The sequence below is a fragment of the Telmatherina bonti genome (genome assembly GCF_933228915.1).
Source record: "Telmatherina bonti genome assembly, chromosome: 7".
Taxonomy (NCBI): Eukaryota; Metazoa; Chordata; class Actinopteri; order Atheriniformes; family Telmatherinidae; genus Telmatherina; species Telmatherina bonti.
In genome coordinates this window covers 16,901,583-16,921,196 of record NC_136625.1, presented here as the reverse complement: position 1 = coordinate 16,921,196, position 19,614 = coordinate 16,901,583, and the positions used below count along the sequence as shown (strand labels likewise).

Below are 19,614 nucleotides of genomic sequence, written 5' to 3'. Positions count from 1 at the left end.
CAGGGAAAAACACCAGTAAGAAACGCTGCACAGACATGCAGAGATTATTCTGTACATGTAGCAGGAAATGTCTCACTAAACGGACATATTCTCACAGCTTGTCCCAGCATGCTCATCTCTGAAATGCATGAGCAAAAGTGATGCAATAATGACACCAGTCTCATGTAGGAACATGTTAGCACATTTTGAGTGTGTTAGGACAGGCTTGCACTGTGTTGGTTCTCCTCTTGATGATGCAATAAAAATATATAAGTACAGTACAGTAGTATTATTTAGTCAATTCTCATTTGATATCCTTTTGTGTTGAGTATGAATGAAGTATGTGTATGAATGTTGGCCAAATAATGAACACAGGCACGAAATGAATTAGAATATCCCTTAATGTTAGGATGGAGTTAGGCATTGTCTTACTAAAATCAGCAAGATCTTTCCTTGATGGCAGCAAAAGTTTCTCCAAAACCTGTTTGCAGTGTTCAGTGTCTTCACAGATATTTCTGATACTGTGTGCACTAATGCGCCTCCATTTCATCACTGATTCTGGCTTTTGCTAAATCATCCCTCCCCTCTTTAGCCTGGAGGATGGTGTGTTCATGATTTTCAAAGACAATTTTAACTTTTTACCAAACCCCAGAACCATTTTCAAATCAAATCAATTAGATTTATGAGGTGCTTTCCAAGCAGAGAGCAACACAACACACTTTAAGCTATAGAACCAATTTATTTATGCATATATGAAAAATATACACCTTCACACAAAAATAAGGAATAAAGAAACTCTAGTGAGGTTGGTGTTTGCACACACAAAGCGTGAGCACACTTTCCCCTCTTTGCCCCCTTCCTTTGACCTCATGAAGTATAATCCCTTGTTACTGTCACTTCATTTAAAATAGGTATAAAAATGTTTAAAGAAATGGACATCCGGCTTGATGTCTAGTGCTGCTGTGAGGAAACAAGGGGATCTATTTATGCTGGAAGCCAGCCCACTCATAACCACGGAAGGTTCTACCACAGGGACCACCCAGACTAAGGTAGGCCAGAATCCAGAGCGCAGCAGTAGGGCTGCAACGCAGGGTCCCCAACAACCCAGACAAGATGACATGCCCTGCAGATCTGGCAGGCAAAGTTACCGGTGTGGAGGATCACTATGAGGAAAACACTGGAGTCAAGCATAAAATATGAAAAAAAAAAACCCAATAAATTAGTCAAATGTAATAAAATAATATCCTAAACATAACTAAATAAATAAAATAAGTAAAAAGCAAAGCTAAAAAGGTAGGTCTTCAGGCCCTTTTTAAAAACATCGACTGTCTCTGCAGCCCTGAGCAGGCTGTTCAACACTCAAGGGCTGTAATGATGGAAAGGGACGTCGCGGAAAGTTTTAGGTTGAACTTTTGGACCAGTTAAAAAGCTGGAACTGGAGAACCTCAGGGTCCACAGTGAGGGGGTTGAACTCATCAGGAGACACAATAATGTGAAACTGTTCATCATCAGCATTGCTGTGAAAACCAAAGCCAAGTTTCCTGATGAATCTGTAAGTAGCAACATGTACAGATTATTGGCAGTATTGGGCCTAAAATTGATCCTTGGGAACCCTACACTGGATTTTATGGGTCCTTGAGTAGCATATATCCATACTTATAAAATTATTGATCTGTGAGACAGTAAAACCATTTTAAAAGATTACCTGACAGACCCACCGCACCTTCAAATATGTTTAACAAAATGTGGTGGCCTGTTGCATTGAAGGTGGCAAGATCAAGCAGAATCGTTGTGCATCAAAGATGTTGTGGATGCAGCAGCAAACTCTCCCCTAGCTCTGCCCTTTACTACTTTGAAAACCTCTGCTGTCACACAAACATTGCATGTATTCTCGAGCCCAGCAATCATCTTGCTAGCTCGAACATTATAAAAGTTAACATTTAATATTAAAACAGTCATTTTTGAAAAACTTCTATTCTGATTAGTAAAATAGATAATAGCTAAGACTTACGAAGCAGTCTTAGCTCCATAAGAGCTTCATATCACAGAATTTTCTATGGAAATCACTGAACTAAATCAACTTGTTGGAGTAACAATTAAATGAATAAAATTGTGAGTTAAAGATGGTTAAGTTGGTAGTTCTGTTTAGTTAGAGGGATTTTCTAGTTATTTAACATAAGATTCTTCTCTAGGAAAATAAAAAAGGCAGCTGAAAGTTTGACTCATTTTAATGGTTAGGTGTTAATTCTTTTGCTGTTTGGTGCTGGACAGGCTGTGTGCAGCAGGTTTATCAGATTCAGGCAGTGGTAAGAGGAAGGTGTTAGGGGTGGGGGGGTTTAACATGAGACTAAGCTTCAGAGTAAATAAGCAGTTAGGTAAGAGATTAAAACACCACGTGGAGCAAAAAAACAGAGGCAAAAAGTTCATTGTACAATAAACCTTTAATAAATAGTTCATCATTAGTTTCCCATATTTACATAATAACCACCATTTACTTATGTTGCCATACTCATTTCTTGGCTAATTTTAGGCACACAGAGAGAAGGGGTTCAGGCCACAAACCACATTGTACTAAAAACAAGAGTGGCTAGCAGGTAAGTCTTGAGAAATAGATAATTGCACCTTACAACCGAATAGACCAACAGGCAGCCATCTCCTTGAGTAATAAATATATACATTTGCTGTCCGCACAGGAGATTTTTGTACATTTACGGTCATCTGCTTGGAGGCTGTATGAGTGCACGTGGGGGCTGGTGCAGAATCTAACCAATTTATTAATGTTTTGAACTGCTGTTTTAGCCTCGTGTTGGTCCAATAAATGATAAATGAAGGGAGAAACAATTGCTGGAAATAAATTAACTTTAAATGGCCTCCTGTGTAGTAACCCCTCTGACAAAATTAAAAACTATGACAGGTTAAGTCAGAACATTGATGATGATGTGTGGTCAAGATGTACATGTTGACATAAATTTGTGTGAGGAGGGGGGGGGTCTTAACAAAGGCCGAAATCTAAATGCTTGTTATTAAATGAAAAACAAAGACTGAAAAGACACGAGGAGGTGGGGGAGTTGATAGGTCATGAAAAAAAAACAAGAAAAAAAAAACCAACTTAAAATGACTGGATGAAGTTTTAAAAATCTTTAAAACAGCATAACAGCTTAAATATTCTGCCAGACAAAATTACATGAAAAAAAAAAAAGAAGAACAAAGGACGAAAAAAACTATTTTGGCACAGTTTTATGTTTTAGTTCAAGCAAATGTTAAACAGCAAGAAATTCACTGGATGCTAGAAGATGCATTTTGAAATTTACTGCTCAACGTTACGATTTTGCGGTTGCTAACCCATGTGAGTTAAAGTACCAAACCACATTGGCAGCAGGTTGACAGCTGAACCACCTAAAGGCAAAAGACAAAAAGGAACACAAAATGACCCTGATCCTCTAAGTTTTGACAAAGTCAGAGTTAATTATCTTCTGAAAATGGAATTTCAAAGCTTGTATTTATATGCATTTATTGACAATATAGGACTTCACAAGGGGGGGGGGGGGAATTAGCAGATTTTACTTTCCTTGCCTGTAGATATCAAAACTTCATGTAAACCATTGCTGCACCAGTTTTAACTGTGGCACTAGTCTGCATTTATAGAGCTTGTCTAACATGACCAAACTGCTCCCGTTTGTGTGGAATCTGTTTGTTAGAAGGTACAGTATGGGTTAGGTTCAGGTTATCCTGTTGGATAACATCTGTAGTTTTGCCACTAAATGTCACTACACCTCTTCTTTCCAAGTGTGCAAGAATAAAGATTAAAAAAGGTCCAGTCTCGAGCAAGTGTTTGGTTTTACTTATCAGGGTAGAAGGCAACCAGCTTCATATGTATGTTTGATGACTCGCTTTATAGTTATAATTCTTAATTTGACAGGATTCTGAAAGAAAACTTGGATCTGAACATAATTCTGCCAGCAGATTCCCACTATGTTGCAAACTAAAACTTTACACTAGAGTCAAAGTGCTACTGGCCACGAGTTACTGTTTGAGAATTGTGCTGTACCTCTTTGTAAGTGTTTGCATGTCAACTTAATTATAGGAAACCGTTACAGGGTCTTATCCAATGAGAACTGGGGAAAAAAAACAAATAAAAACTAAATAACAAAAACATACCCCCCCCCAAAAAAAACAAAAAACATTGTTCACCACACTATAGCACACTTAACCATTGAATTTTCTATTGAAACTGTATGACTGATATTCTCTTGAAAATAATGATATTGATCCTCAGTATCAACAGTCAGAGCAGACACTGACATGCTGACAGCAATGCTCCAACTCTGAATGGTCCAGAGACTTTTAAAATAAAACTGTGGCTCTTTAAACTTTGAACTTTGATAGTGATTAATGTCAAGAAACACAGTTACAGGATGGTCATGAATACAAAGGAATAAAAAGTGTCTAACAGCTCCGATGGGAGCAATAGTGCGAAATTACAGAGCCTTCTCAGACCTTGGTCGTCATACAGGTTACGTAATGTCTCTGTATATTTAAGTCACTTCAAGGCAACAACTGTTTCTTGAATAAAAACTTGAAGCACAACTAGCCTTCAGTTTTAACAGAGAAAAATATACAACCCAAACTGTACTACGAATCTAGAGATTGGCAAGTAAACATTGAAAACCAGTTGAGCTAATAAAGTGGTCTCTTTTCTGCACTTGTCTCTGCAAGAACTGCGACACTGAAACAAAGTCTGGTCCTAACAAAGCTTCAATATCCAAATTGCTTAACCATCTGAGCAGAGACTACGCAGTGCCAGTTGCTGCACTACTCTGCTGTGTGCACAGAACTGTGTTCCCTTCTTGGATGCTTCAAGAAGCATCAGAACAGAAGTTAGCTTGTGGAAGAGCATTATACAAATGCTCAACTCTTCGTTGCACTGTGGTTTGATGAAGTTGCCACTTGGCTAACTTAAGCGAGCAATTTCAAGACTCAGAGTTTTTAAGTAAAATTTCAGATGAACCCCACTTGCACTCAATGAAATGAGGGGATAGGGGGTGCATTTTCCACTCAGTTGCAGCTTTAGAGAAACCAGAGACTGGTTTCCAGCTGAGTCACATCAAACACACACCTTTCAACGGCAGCCCAGAAAAAAATAATTCAAAACAACCTTCTCATACAGGGTCTTAAGAGAGTCTGCACAAAACCCTGCTTTTAGAAAGAAAAGGTCTGCGAGGGATTGAGCACCCACTTTTGTGCTGTGGACACAAACACATGGTCACAAACTCCTCTTCATAGCACTTTGATTTGTGCCTGAGGTGCATGAGCGTCCATGTGGTAAAATGTGTGCATCGGTCCATGTGTGAAGGGGCTTTTGAGGGTGGAATGAGGGAATCTGCCCCCGTTAGCTGAGGTTATACACTGCTGTCCTCTAGCAGCGGTTCCTTGCCCTCTGCCCCACTGCCCTGTGGGCTGTGGGAGTGACTCTGCGCCCCATTGCTGTGCTTCTTGTAGGCACCGGGCCTCATGCCGGGCCCTGTGTGCTCGGGGATGAACAGGGCCACCAGTAGAGACAGCAGCACTGAGCATGCACCAAAGAGGAAGGGAGGACCTGGGATTATGGCACTCTGAAGAAAGAGACATAAAATCAGGTCGTGACTCAGAGGATTTGATTATTCACAGAGAAGCTTTAAGATAACTATCGATCAAAGCTCACCTCATCAGTGGGGTTGGCCATGTTGGGTTTGGCACCTTTCTCAGAACTGTCCGTGTCGCTCAACTCCACGTGGAACAAGTAGAAGACGAAGCCGTAAAGAGCAGGGCCCAAACCATTACAGAGGCCCCGAATTCCAGTAATCATTCCCTGAACAACACCTACACATGAGACATAATTAGAAACCTGAATCAGAGCCACTACTAAAAATTGACTTTTTCTTTTATAAAAAATCACACAGGCTAACAAAAAAACATTAAATACCTCTTCCAGAATTTGAGTTCATGCATATCATGCATATTATATTAAACAGATCCCACTTCTTTCCACTCGGCATGCATTGCTTAAGCAAGTACTCTCAAGCTCAACAAATACAAATAAAAGCAGCAAAACAAAATTAAAAACAGACAGCCGATGATTCTCATTGGTTTACACATTTAAATGTATTTATATGTGATAAACAGAGATTTTCAGCTTATTGATCTACAGAGCCAGCTGTCCTTCTCTCAGCACACTCCAGTCCAGCAGGTGGCAGTAATGTACCCTGAAGCTAGTTGTGAACTACCAAGAAAATGTTGATCTAGTTTTTATCCTCCGGTTAATAATATACTTGTGAAATTAGCAGTATTAACGAAATTGAGATAAATTAAAACAGTAAAAAATAGTGATTGTACACCATAAGCTGATGAGCAGTACATAGAAACTTACCTTGCTGATCAGGGTCTGCATTACGGGACACGATGGCGCTGATGGCAGGAAAGGTGATGCTAGACATGGCTGCCACGGCTCCTGCTGCCCACATCATCCTACAACCAAACCAAATGTTGGAAACAAAGGAAAAATGTTGAATCTTTGTTAAACTGAAAAGGTTTACATGTTTTAAAAGTTACCTTAAAATTATTAGCACTTTTATTGTTAAAATGACTTCTCTGTATATATTCAGCAGAAAATGTCCTTTTTAATAAAGCTGCGTTTGATGTCCCTTTTTCCTAACAAAACTTTAAAGCCATAATAACAATAATCAGTGTCTATGCTGTTCATAATTAGGTAACCACTTAAGATGGACTTTTGCAGTTTTTTACAACATAACTTTGAGAAATCCAAATTTTTAAAGCCTTTTTGTGGTGCACATTGAGAGGAGGAGTCACCTAAATGTACAGTACAATCAACTTGACCTTTGTTTAATTTCATTTCTGGTGCATTGACCAAAGGAGACATTGTGAATGTTTGCTTTCAAAATCAATAATATGGTCGCTTGCCTTTCTTTTCAAGACTGAAGTAACACGTGAACCTGAAAGCTCTAATTTGAAGAGAAAGGAAATTGTAACTGTATAAGGTGGTGGTCTGTGGTAAATAGAAAAATTTTAACAAAATAAAATAAAATTAAATAACCAGTTTTAACTTTGGAAATGATCTTAAGTTTCTCCTGTAGGTCAGGTTCGGGTTTAGCAGTATTATGCGCCCAAAATGTCAGCCGACGACCCGAATACTGAAGCTTATGATAGATTTGATGGCACAGGCATATCCAGAAACGACAGCGTCAGAATATATCAGACTCAAACAGTGATAGACTGGTTCAGGGAGCAAAGGACATCGCTTTCACACGTGGACTGACCACCCCGGAGTCCAGACCATAATCCCACTGAGAATCTTTGGGATAATATGAAGACGACTTCATGCAGCTACCTGACTTGTCTATCATTAAAATAAAGTCTTAAGTAAAAAACATGAATGCAGGTCTAAATGGAAACTATAATCATGACGCTGCATAAGCATATCATGACCAAAACAAATGTGTGCTGAAATCAAAACTGTGTGTGTTTTCTTTTCTCACCACTCAATTAATATGTTGTCAATACTTGAAAAGTACCTTTAGAACAGGGGTAATAAGTAAACAAATGTTTATCTCTGTGATTCAGTTCAACAAAAACTCTAAAGCTTTAACACAATTTGGTGCTTTGAGAACTCTGATGTCTATGCTTCCCTCTAGTGGTGTAACTCTGACATGTCAATAATGACAAGACAAAATGATGAATTCCAGCAAAAAACATTTGTAATTCAACAGCAACAATAAAAAATGGATAGGATCTGAATCACAGAATAGTAGAATAGATCAGCATCATTTACATCAATCTTCTTACAAATCTGAGTATGCAGAGCTCAGATCCCACTTTTATGGTAGCAATCTTTCTGAAGATTTTTCTTACAGAGCAAGATACATCTTTTACTGGTGATACAAGTTGAAAAACAAAAATCAATTTGTGGAATCAATAATAATAGGTTTTTAATACATCTCAAATTCTCTCCTTTATAATTTAGAACTTTAATTTACAACTATTAATCTCTTTATCTACATCAGGGATCAGGAATCCTGGTAGTTGAGGGGAAGTTTCATGCAGGTTTTCCAAGTGACCCTGCTGGAAAACTGCTGTCTCAGATTCAGACAAGCTCTGCACATGTCTGCTAAATACACACTGATTTGAATGTTGTGTTTTCTTGACTATATGTTCTGTGACTAAGTCCAGGCAAACTGATTTCAGAAAGAAGAAAAAACATGTGTAAACCTTTGCAAAAGCTTAAAAGTGTACTCACCAAGGCTGTGAGCCAAAGCCGTACCAGGCTAACTGAAGGATCTGGAAACCAAGGCCGAGCAGGATTGTGTTTTTATTCCCTATGGAACGCATCAGGATACCCAACACGACCGTCTAGAGATATTAAAATAAGGCATAAGTTACAAGAGATTTAGCAACTTCATTTCCATTAATCTGGTAAGATCTAGATAATTAACAGCTAAAATAATTGAGTTTTATGGACAAAACATTCAACTGAATGAGAAAATAAAGAGAGTGATGCAAGCACCAATAATGAAATATATAAAAATTGCAAAGATAAAATGCCTAAACCTGAGAAAGTTCAATGTTAAATTCAGATTTTATGAAATGGGAAATGGACTTGTACTTCCAGTCATGCCAACCACCAAGTGCTTTCCACTAAATGTCGCATTCATCCATTCACACACACACACACACACACACACACACACACACACTTATAGGCACTGATGGGCACATCAGGGGTTCGGCGTCTTGTCAGGTGAAGCCTGGAATCGACCTTCCAGCTTTCCAGTTGAAAGATGACTGCTCTTCTTCCTGAGCTACAGGTGCCCATTAGAGAAAAATATGTATTGATTTACCTGAGCTAGTATTGACAGGATCCCCACCACGGCTATAAAGGCAGCCACTGTCTCGGAGGAAAAGCCTATGACCTGAAGATAACATACAGATAACACTGGTTAGCACCAAACAATCACAGATGAGCATGCATCGACACAGTCATCAACTATTTCCAGCCAAACACCAAAGCCACTTTGATACATGCACAGGAGTCCTGAAATGTTGCAGGTGTCCCAGAGTTGTGGCATTTGAGACTGCAAATGCCTGCAAAATATTCTCCAGATTTTGTGCAAAGATTTTCCACTCTGAACCCAGGTAATACTTCCAGGACATGCACAGGTGAGACAATAAATGAAAGAGGATTTACAACCGGTGTGCATGTGTGTGTGCCATTGCTAGGTTTGTCTTTTCTGATGACATATGCGCTGCTCTCTCATATATATGTTCCCATTTTGGGAACATATATGAGTATAGATATTAACACAATAAGGATTCTGATTTGCAATTCTCAAGATGTAAAAACATCAATTTCCACAACCTAATTTCTGCATGACAGCTGCCTCCCGTACACTCTAAACAGCTGCTCCACTGCACCTCCCTCTTGCATTTCCAGCTGGGAGAGATGATCTCCAGCAGAAATCCTCCTGTTGTGTTGTGTGAACAGCAACAGCACAAAACATCTGGGCCAAATTGTGTGCACTCTCTCCTGAACATTTCTGGTATTCATGGATAATAAAATATAATAAAAGATAATAAAAGCAAGAGGTCTGCATATTGTTTTAGTAAACACATACTGTTTAATAGATGACTTTAGCAAAAGTAGCTTTTCTTTGTAATATCTTTGGTGATTTAGACCCATATTTCTCTCTTTTATATGCTTCCACATGGTCAGGAGCAGAATTTTAGTAGCTTATTTGAGGTGGTGTAAAAGTAAAGACACTGAATGAGTAAAGAAAAACAAACCCATTCTAGAAAAAAATGGTATGAAAGGCGTGGGAAGTAATGTTATCTCAGTGCTCCAAGACCATAGTGCTATCATTTTCAAGGCAGTCAAAAAAGAAGTTTGAACTTGTTTGCGACAGACTTGCTAAACTGGGTCAACTGACACCTTTTACACACAGACATGCACAAAAAAATAGGACTTCACACTTCTCAAGTTTTTCTCACATCTGCCTGCTGTCTCCGGCTCCTATCTTTACATTATAACCAGTGCTTTATATTTTGGACTGACTGTGCCCTTTCCTGTAGTAATATATTAAGCCAACTAGTGAATGTGATCTTCGTTTTGTAAAGAAAGAAACAAGCTGGTCTGCAAAAATGCATCCCTCAATAAATGTTTACAGACATTTTATAAGATTTCTAGTAGAACCATAGATAACCAAAGTATGAATTGGTCACAGAGTAAAAGCATAAATGAAGACCTATCTATGGGGTTCTTCATAAAACAAGATCTCAGATATCTTAGGGAGAAGTTAGTACTCAGTGTCCATTTTTAGCAGCTGGTCTTTTTCATGTTATGAAAATGATGTATGAAAACATTTTATTCATGTATTTAAGAACAACTGGGGGCATTTCTGTGGAGTCTCTGGATATGGGTGTGTAGAACATTTAGAGTTTTACCTGTCTGAGATAGAGGAAGAAGCTGGAGTACTGCCCGGCCTCAGGGAGGTAGGAGAGAAACACTGTGATACAGATGAGGAGCACTGTTGAGTCCTGGCCCACTTTACGCAGAGACTTTTAAAAAAAAAAAGAAAAAAAAGAACATATCAGCCTCTTTAAAACATGAAACTGTAAATGGCTTTTCTTTTCTTTTTAAAAAACAAACAAACAAACAAACAAAAAAAAAACCCAAAACAAATACACTTTTCCCCCTCTTCAGTTTATCCTGAAAAACTGTACTCCAACAGCCAATGTGAGCTAGCAGCAACCTTTGGTGCCTTTGTCCTGCAGTGACAACACAATGCTGAATACATGATGTTAATGGTAATTTTCTGGCTGAAATGGGACAATGACGTCAAAACAATGGCACTGTTACATTACTTGTAAAAATTGAGAAACTCAGAGAACTTTCTTGCCTTAAACAGGAAGCAAAATAAAATCTACATTAATATACATTGGAAGATATAACTTAAAAAAAAGGAAAGACAGTCAATATAAAGTTTTGAAGACCCAAAATAACTGTTCCTGGATCCCAGAATAACTTTTTCCACAAGCAACTAAATTGTTTATTTTCTGGAAATGTAAGTTCTAAACATTTCAATCACATGACTGTTTGTGGGAATAATCAGCTCTATCTAATTCAGGATGAGTGATAAGCAACTCCGGTCCCCAAGCGCAGTAGCCCTTCAGGTTTTAGGCATTTACCTGAAACACCTAAGTCAAATGAAATGGATCCAACTGCTTATCAGGTTCTGCTCAGTGACTCATTCATCTCAATCAGGTGTGTTGAAACAGGGAAGCATCTAAAACCTGCAGAACTTTGGCTGTCATGAACTGAAGCTGCTTACATCTGATGTAGGCTAAAGGCTGTGAAGCATACCCAAAGATCTAGACATGCAAATATTTGTGTTCATCTTCTTCATTGAAGTATTGTTGTATTTATTCACCTCTGCTCTGTGTTCATCTGGGGGCCACTCTGTAGTTAAGGTTACTTGCTTCAAACGAGGCAATGAACTTTGCCTTAGGTCTACAGCACTGTCGGCTACATTTCAAATAATTACTTCACATTTGCTGAACAGTATGGAGACAAAGCTAACATTAACTATGTGGCAGGAAATGAGTGAATGCAAGAAATGTGTTACTTTTTGTCTCTTTTCAACTGCAATAATCTGTGAACATTGTGCCTTTCTACATTACAAATCATACTGCAATCTACTGATGTTATGTTGGAAATAGCCAGAACTCAAAATATATTACTGTGGTTCTACTCACAGCAAAGGGGTCTGCCTGTTCCCAGGATATAGGTGCTCCCCATGATGCAGGCCTCATCTTCTCTGGCAACGACTCTGGCACAGCCACCAGGATGAAGCAGATGTCGAGGAGGGCGATGGCTGTGGCCAAGATCACGACTAAAGTGTCACCGTAGGCAACTGATAGGTAAGCTCCAATGGCTGGACTGGTAACCAGGCTGGCCGCAAATGTGGCTGATACCTGAGTGTGAAAAAGAGCACATGAAGAAAAAAAACAAAAAAACCCAGAATAGCTTAGATTTGTAGGAGTCATGACAAGTTATGAATAGTCACTGCTTCATTAAAACATTTCCTCACCAAACCATATGCTGTACTCCTCTCATGTTCCTGTGTGATGTCCGCCACATATGCAAAAATTACAGAGAAAGTGACGGCAAAGACACCAGACATGGAGATAACTGCAAAGTACCACCTGAAAGTAGAAGAAACCCAACAAAACTTTGGTTTGCCACTTCAAATTAAAAATAGGAAATTCATTTTAATATTGACAAGTTACAATGTTTATAGTTGGGTATAATGGTTTATAGTGGGTGGCTGTGTGTCAATGGACAGTTGGGGGTTCGATTCCAGGCTTCCCCTGACTATGTGCCAAAGTGTCTGTGGGCAAGACACTGAACCCTAAGTTGCCCCTCGATGTGCCTATCGTGGTATGAATGTGTATGCGAGTCGCTTTTGATAAAAGCGTCTGCTAAATGACTGTAGAATAGAATAGTTGTCTGATGGAAGGCATGAATTTTATTCTGATGCTGTGAATTTTTTCATTATAAAATGAGATATTTCAGATAAATAAGAATTAGACTTCATCTTTTAACAAAATCCAGATAAATGTGCAGTTGTCAGTGTTTGGGCTCTTACCATGGGCTGATCTTCATCAGTGGAATGGGTGCACACGTGAAGAAGACTGTTAGCAGCAAGAAGGACTTGCGTCCCCATACGTCTGACAACGCTCCAATCAGGGGAGCACTCAGAAATGATAATAGGCCCTGCAAAAGATAAAAAGGGAATGGATGATGGGGAACAGAAAGGATATCAGAGCTACAAATAAAATAATTGAAAACAAAATGAACTGAATGTTTGACAAAAGCTTACAAGCTAAAATCTATCACTGTTTCTATAGCAACGGTATCATGATTAAACTTATTTTTTCTTTACATAAAAACACATGTGCTAAAACAAGCTTTTAAAGAATGTCCTACTCTTCTTTGCACAGTGTTTACACTTGATGCTCTGGACTGGGGATTACAATGCATTTCAGGCACTTCCTGAAACTACCACTAACTACAGGCAGTGCCTGATCCTTCAGTTACACTCCACTCTGGAGACAGTGAAAGACGAACTCTTTCATTATCGCAGCTCTGGGAAATAAAGAACTACTTCATCATATATGACTGAACAGAAAAAATGACCCCCACACACAAGTCAACACGTTGATGCGGTCGGTGTCAGAGCTGGAAAAACCTATCTTTCAACAATGTAAAATAATAAGCGATGCTTGTACTGCCCCTATAGCATGAATCCTATAAGAAAGTCTCATTTACCATTTCCCCATTAAGAATGATTAAAACATAGCTAGTTAAAAACCAACGACTACTGTGGTCATGAAAGGCGGAACTAAATGCTGATGACATGAAAGAATAGCAGAATATTGCAAGGTATTTCATTAAATTTAGCATCATCTATAAAAGTACCACCATTTCACCTGAGTGATCATTTATGCCACAGTCTGTAGTTAACTCCACTGATGTCATGTTTGCAATACTTTAATGTCTACCTGCTGCAATGTAGTGCTGACATTACAGGTAGGTGTAAGGTCTGTTGTTTACATGATTTACTGGTGTTTGCTATCTGACAGTTAGGCCTCGACTTAACTCTAGGTCTGACCAGTCATATTTCCCTGTAATAGGATTGAGACTGTGAAACAAGAACATGGGTAAATCTTCTCTAAATAGAAACTAGATGATCTAAATTAAACAGGTGGTTTAATAAGGGCACTTTGCTTTCTTTGATGTACACCAATGTTTTGGCATTAAAAATTTGCTAAATTAAAAAAAAAAAGTTTTAATCTATGTAGACAAGCCTATCGAGTTGTGATCAAACACTAATGCATGTCCATACTGTACAGACTGAAATAGTGTATGTGAAGCAATTAAGATCAAAACAAAGAAACATGATGATAATACCTTTATACAACAAAGTAGTTTAAATAATGACTCAAATATACCAGCAAAACAACAAAAGTAAAAAAAGAGATCACATGGAAATAAAAAGAAGAAAAATAAAAAGCAATCCACATGTTTGCAAAGGATTTGGAAGAAGTACAAAAGTTTTAAGTCCTACCCCTTTAAAATGTCAGCATGTTTGCCTGTGTTTAGTCACTTTGCATGTGTAATCATCAAATTACCTTTATCAAAATGATGAAAGCACATGAGACACAAGAACCTTGTTAGTCTATTACCTTCACACCATGAATAAGTCCATTCATCAGGAATGTGTGCTGGGGGAATGTCTGGTGTAAAACCTGGAAACAAACAGATAGTCGAGTTGTACATTAGACAGACACTGCGTTACAGTACAAACATGGACCTCCAGTGTCTCATATGCTTTTAGTTTTATGTACGTTTTAATGAGATGTAGCTAAGATAGATGCTTTTAATTTCACATTTAAAGTCTAAATATTTAAAATACCCCGGTTTGAAGACCACATTTTGCCTAAATGGATGATCAAAATGATTATCCAATAACAAACACAAAATAACCATATCTAACAAGTATGCCTGGAATTACATCTAAGTTTGTCTGTGATGTATTCCCACTACTGGTAAAGGTTTACTGCTTGGTCATTTATCTTTAATATGCTACACTTGTAATTGTTGAAATGTCAGAGTTTTTTACCATATAAACATGGTTAAAAATCCTGTTAAATCCTGTTAAATCTACTTTTACAGTTTGGTCATAACGCCTCCAAACAACCTTTTCCAGGAGATTACAAGATGATGTGCACTTGGATTCTTCCCATCCCAGTGACTATTTTCATATTAAGAGTTGTTCAGGACACTTGAAACCACTACATTATTGGGTTCCAAAAACTGTAAAGTAGTTGTTTTGTAGATGCCAAGTAGGAAAATTCACCATTTCTTTTTTTTTTTTTAAACAGTAAGTGTTAGCTTACTGTTTGTGGGTCATGATTACAGGAACAGTTCATGGTTGGTCTGGCTCACCAAAGTACTTTTCAAATGAGAATATGGATTGTTTGAATAAAAATCTGTCATACAAGAAGAGTTTAGGTTTAGAAGCAACTGGCTGCTCAACTGAGTATGGTAATATAAATCACAGCTAAGACTATTTAATAAAACAGTGACACCAGTTTAAAAACACTGAAATGCCTTTGCTTTACAAATGATATTGTAGTTGTAATAAAAATGTGCAGAATTTTTTTTCAGGTGACACTTGGACATGAATAAACAGAATATAAAATAAAATAATAATAACAATAATAACAAAGTAGGTGTTTTGTTAGCCATATTTGGTTTAATGCTGCTGTCTAACAAATCAAACAGTTTTATAAAATATATCCAATCAACCAGATATTTCATGTCCCCATGTTGTCTTTGTGTCCATGACAAAAATCACAAAACTTAAGTTTAGTTTAGGACATGCAGAGCTTGACCAGCACTCAATAACAGAATCTAGTTATTGTTTAGACATACAGCAGGAAAGCTAAAGACATAGCAAAGAATCCCCTTGCTTCCTCTGGGAGTCAGTTACCGAACACAAACAGACTGAATGCTCAGTGAAGACTGTTGGTGCTGGATACTAATGAAGCAGTACGCTCATTGGGAGCAGTGAAGCAGTCCCTCTCATCTTCAGGCAGCCTCTGATTAGTCAAAAATGCTAATACTGCCTCTGCCCATGGATTGTGAGGCCAACAAACCCCCCCAGTAATTAATGCTGAACAGTTGCATATACAACTACCTCTTCAAACATGAGACAGCTGAAAGACATGGATTGCATAAGCATGTCTGGTTCACATCATGTGGCTTACAGATGTTCAAGTTTCTGCTCAAAATATTTTATGGTTACATGGATTGGAATGACAAAAAAGTAATAAATGCTAAATTTGACCTAAATAGGAAAAGTCCAAGTAAAAAGATTTAATGAATAAACCATTATATAATCTCTGTTATTGCGGAAAGATATCTTTGGTTTCAGTCATCTTGGAATATCATGTGGAGAACATTATTAAGGGAAACACAAATCGTGAATTTTATTTCCAGTCCCAAGGTTTTTGTGTGAAATTCCTCCAACTGATGGGGGAAAAAAAGACGCCTGTAGTAAATACATGAACCCCACTGCACAGAGCTCTGAGGTGAATTTATGACATGGTTTTCATGACTAGTATCTGTACTGTGGACTGACCCCATGTTAACCTTCTTTAAACAAACTAATGGTGCTCACACAATTCAGCTGTTTGATGTCCTGTTCATATTTTCTCTGTTTAGTACTACTTGACTGAACATTTGACACTGGGCATACATGAAAAACAAAATCACCAGGGTTTTGCTCAACTGATTAGAAATTCAATTATTCATGGCTGCTGATGAGCCTTGTGTGTTTCCTGTCAATGAAAATGCCTCTCTCTGGATTGAGTTTCAGAAAAGAGACCGCATATAAAGGTGTACAAATTATTATTTTAGTTTTCCCAATGGTGTTTCTTCAGAGAGCATTTATGTGGGCTTACCGTGAGCATTGGGGTGGTGAGAAGACCCCATGCAAAAAATTCCAGGAAGATGACCACAACAGCATGGTAAACACTGGGCTCACCGATTCCCTGAGGCTAGAAACAAAGACATGGCATGCATAGAGGAAGTCAGTTGTCTGACCAAAAAGAGTCTTAGTGTACTTTAAAGTGCTTGTTGATGGCATCACATTCACCAATTAAACCTTTCACTGGCATCTCTATTGAGCCAAATGATACAAAACATTGAAGCAAATGATAAAAAAAAAACATCTACATTGTCTGGTCATGTGGGACAACCCACAAATGCGCAACTGTGGACTTTTAAAAGCAGTATCAGTATGAGGAAAATTTTTGATTAATCCAATACGTTGATATGAAATGACATAAATGCGATCAAACCATCACATTTCTAGATATTATCCACCTTCAAAAAGGGTCAACTGCTTAAATACATAAGGTACATACAAAGATCACAATGATAATTTTAAAACACCTTAAATACAAGCGTCCTTTAAATGAAGTTATGTTTAATCACTGTATTAATAAGACAGACTCAATGTGGTCAAGCTTTTTAAGGGACATTTAAACTATCTGCAACAATTCAAATCTCTCATTATTTGGGGCGAGTAAGTTTAAATCATAAATATGTTTATTTTAACAACAAAATAATTATTTATATCAGATGTTGCCATTTAAATGTCAAAAGTCTTTAATAAAAGTGAAACTACAGCAAAATAAAAGAATATACAGTTAACAGGTGAAGCAACATGAAATGAGGAGTTTATTAGGTCACACTAGCAGACATATCTGTAATGAGTAAAACATAAATAGACATCCTCATTATCTCATAAACCCTGTCCCAGGAGGGGATGTCACTTCACTGCAACACGGTAAAAATTTGTACAAATCTGTAAAGTGATGAAATGGTGTATGGGTCTGTGGATGCTGTGCAGGGAAAAAAAAGTGTAATGACATAACTAATAAATTGAGGAACAATAACTATTTCATGTAAATGATGCAACTTCACTATTGTAGAATGAAAAACCAGCTATGCATAATTAGATACAAACTTTGTGGTTAACGCCAAGTCTAATGTTTGCCAAGATTAGTTTAAAATCTGGCGATTAAAATGCAAAACAATAATGGCTGAGTGGTTAGAAAAAGTTTCTTAAAAATAATTAAGTTCACAAGTCTTCATTCGTGTACATTCAGATCCCATTTGACATTAAGTTCTTACTGTACCAAATTAATCACATCGTCAGGATGTCTCAGAACATCTAAACTTGGTTATGGATAATTTTGCCACTACTTGACATAGCCGAATAACTGCTTTAAACGGATCTATAAATCATTTCAGTGATGTTAATTTGATATAAAACAATAGGCCCAGCCAAATATTTAACGAGACTTTGTCAACACATAATGGACTACTACTACTATACATATTAACTGAATTACTATTCTTATAGTCTCGTGAATCCAAAAACAGACACGGGCAATGTCCACTTGTCTGGGTTGTTTACTTCACTGTATTAACTTGATTTGAACAACATGACCAAACTCCATGTTTGAATGTTTTGCCTTCGACCACATATTAAACACAGTATTGACAAACATGCTGTGGATCTAATGCCTGACAATTTGTTGTATTTTGTCTAGCTTTAGCTCAATGGTACATAAAGTCGATTTAAATAATATAAAATCGTCAAATTAATTAAAAACGTGTAAATGTAAACCCAAATAAACACACATGCTAGTAAACGAACATGTTGAGCTTAGTTTGGAGAACTGTGCCTTAGTGATGTTGTCGTACAACATTTTCAGACAGTTGCGAAATAATTAATATTAAATTGCCACTTAAGACAGAACTATTAATAGCCGGGGTAATTGGATAATCGTAATGTATAACTAGCTAGAGAAAAACAATTACATTAGCCAGCTAGCGTTACCTGAGCTGACGTGTAAACGACGAGCTAGCGCAGGCCGCTAACATGAGCCCATGCTAGTTTACTACTAGCCACTTAGCTCGGCGGTCCCAACAACACCCAGCTAGCGTTAACGGTCAGCGTTATATTCTGTAGCAAACCACTGGCGCAAAGTCCGCTTTGCTACTGTGTTTACACAACATAAAAAAGCACCCTATCCAACAACAGTACCCGAGAATCAGTTCGTTTATAGGCAGGCTAAGTTAACGAAGATAAATAAATATTTAACTCACACTTCCTCCATCTTTTATTATAATTTTCTTTGCAAGAAGAATGCTGCGGTTCAGCCGCTTCTTCTTCTTTTTCTCCCCCGTCATTGTTAACTTATGTCCATTCTTGATGTCAAAGGGTCATCGTTGCGCCTACCAAAAGTAAAATAATGTATTAATTTTGTAAACTAGGCTCATTACACTTCTTCAACTGGCTGTAGGCAGCTAGCTGTAAGCTAACTAAGTGGTGATTTCTCATCCCCACCTCACTTCTGCCTGTCTTCCTGAACTAAATGTTAACCCGCCCTTCCAAGGGAAGGCTGTCCGACAATTGGCTATCTACAAAGAAGAGCGACGACCAAGTCTTTATCCAATTGGTTTAGAAACCATTAGATGTTGGGATCCTCACGTGGTGATTTGTGACCGTCACACCGCGGGTAACAAAGAGGAAATTCCTTATATGGAAAGTCTCTCTATTTCTGTTTTAATCAAGTGTACAAAATGTTCAGTTATTCCCAATGTACACACAGTTACATGATCTACAATTACATGTTTTTCTTATATATATATATATATATATATATATATATATATATATATATATATATATATATATATATATATATATATATATATATATATATATATATATGTATGTGTGTGTGTGTGTGTGTGTGTGTGTGTGTGTGTGTGTGTGTGTGTGTGTGTGTGTGATGGTCTCTGAACTTTGACAGCACCTCTGAAATTAAACTATTACTCTTGATTAAATTTAATTGTAGATGTTTTTAAAAAGAGGCTCAAGACCCACTTTTTTAGTTTAGCTTTTACTTGAATTTTTCTTTTTATCTGTTTGTAAATAAGTA

The 19,614-nt window shown here is 37.6% G+C and overlaps 1 protein-coding gene across 1 annotated transcript; it reads right to left on the bottom strand.

Moving 5' to 3' along the window:
• Positions 1–5,148: 5,148 nt before the first annotated feature.
• mfsd14a2 (major facilitator superfamily domain containing 14A2) lies at positions 5,149–18,914 on the bottom strand. The gene is made up of 12 exons (XM_079243247.1): positions 18,776–18,914; positions 16,558–16,653; positions 14,275–14,337; positions 12,675–12,802; positions 12,117–12,231; positions 11,782–12,000; positions 10,471–10,584; positions 8,871–8,942; positions 8,270–8,382; positions 6,386–6,483; positions 5,681–5,838; positions 5,149–5,591 (listed from the first exon to the last, which is right to left on the bottom strand). Exons 1-12 carry the CDS (start codon positions 18,857–18,859, stop codon positions 5,379–5,381), a joined length of 1,473 nt encoding a protein of 490 aa, XP_079099373.1. The 5' UTR covers positions 18,860–18,914; the 3' UTR covers positions 5,149–5,378.
• Between the last annotated feature and the right edge of the window lie 700 nt (positions 18,915–19,614).

What these genes read in the sequence shown, in the direction of transcription:
- mfsd14a2 (XM_079243247.1), bottom strand. Translation starts at nt 18,859, where the DNA reads ATGACGGGGGAGAAAAAGAAGAAGAAGCGGCTGAACCGCAGCATTCTT. An exon ending in TCACCACCCCAATGCTCACG is followed by an intron (nt 14,338 to 16,557) that starts GTAAGCCCACAT and finishes GTTTGTTTCCAG; the next exon opens with GTTTTACACCAGACATTCCC. An exon ending in TCTTCCTCTATCTCAGACAG is followed by an intron (nt 8,943 to 10,470) that starts GTAAAACTCTAA and finishes TGTTATCTTCAG; the next exon opens with GTCATAGGCTTTTCCTCCGA.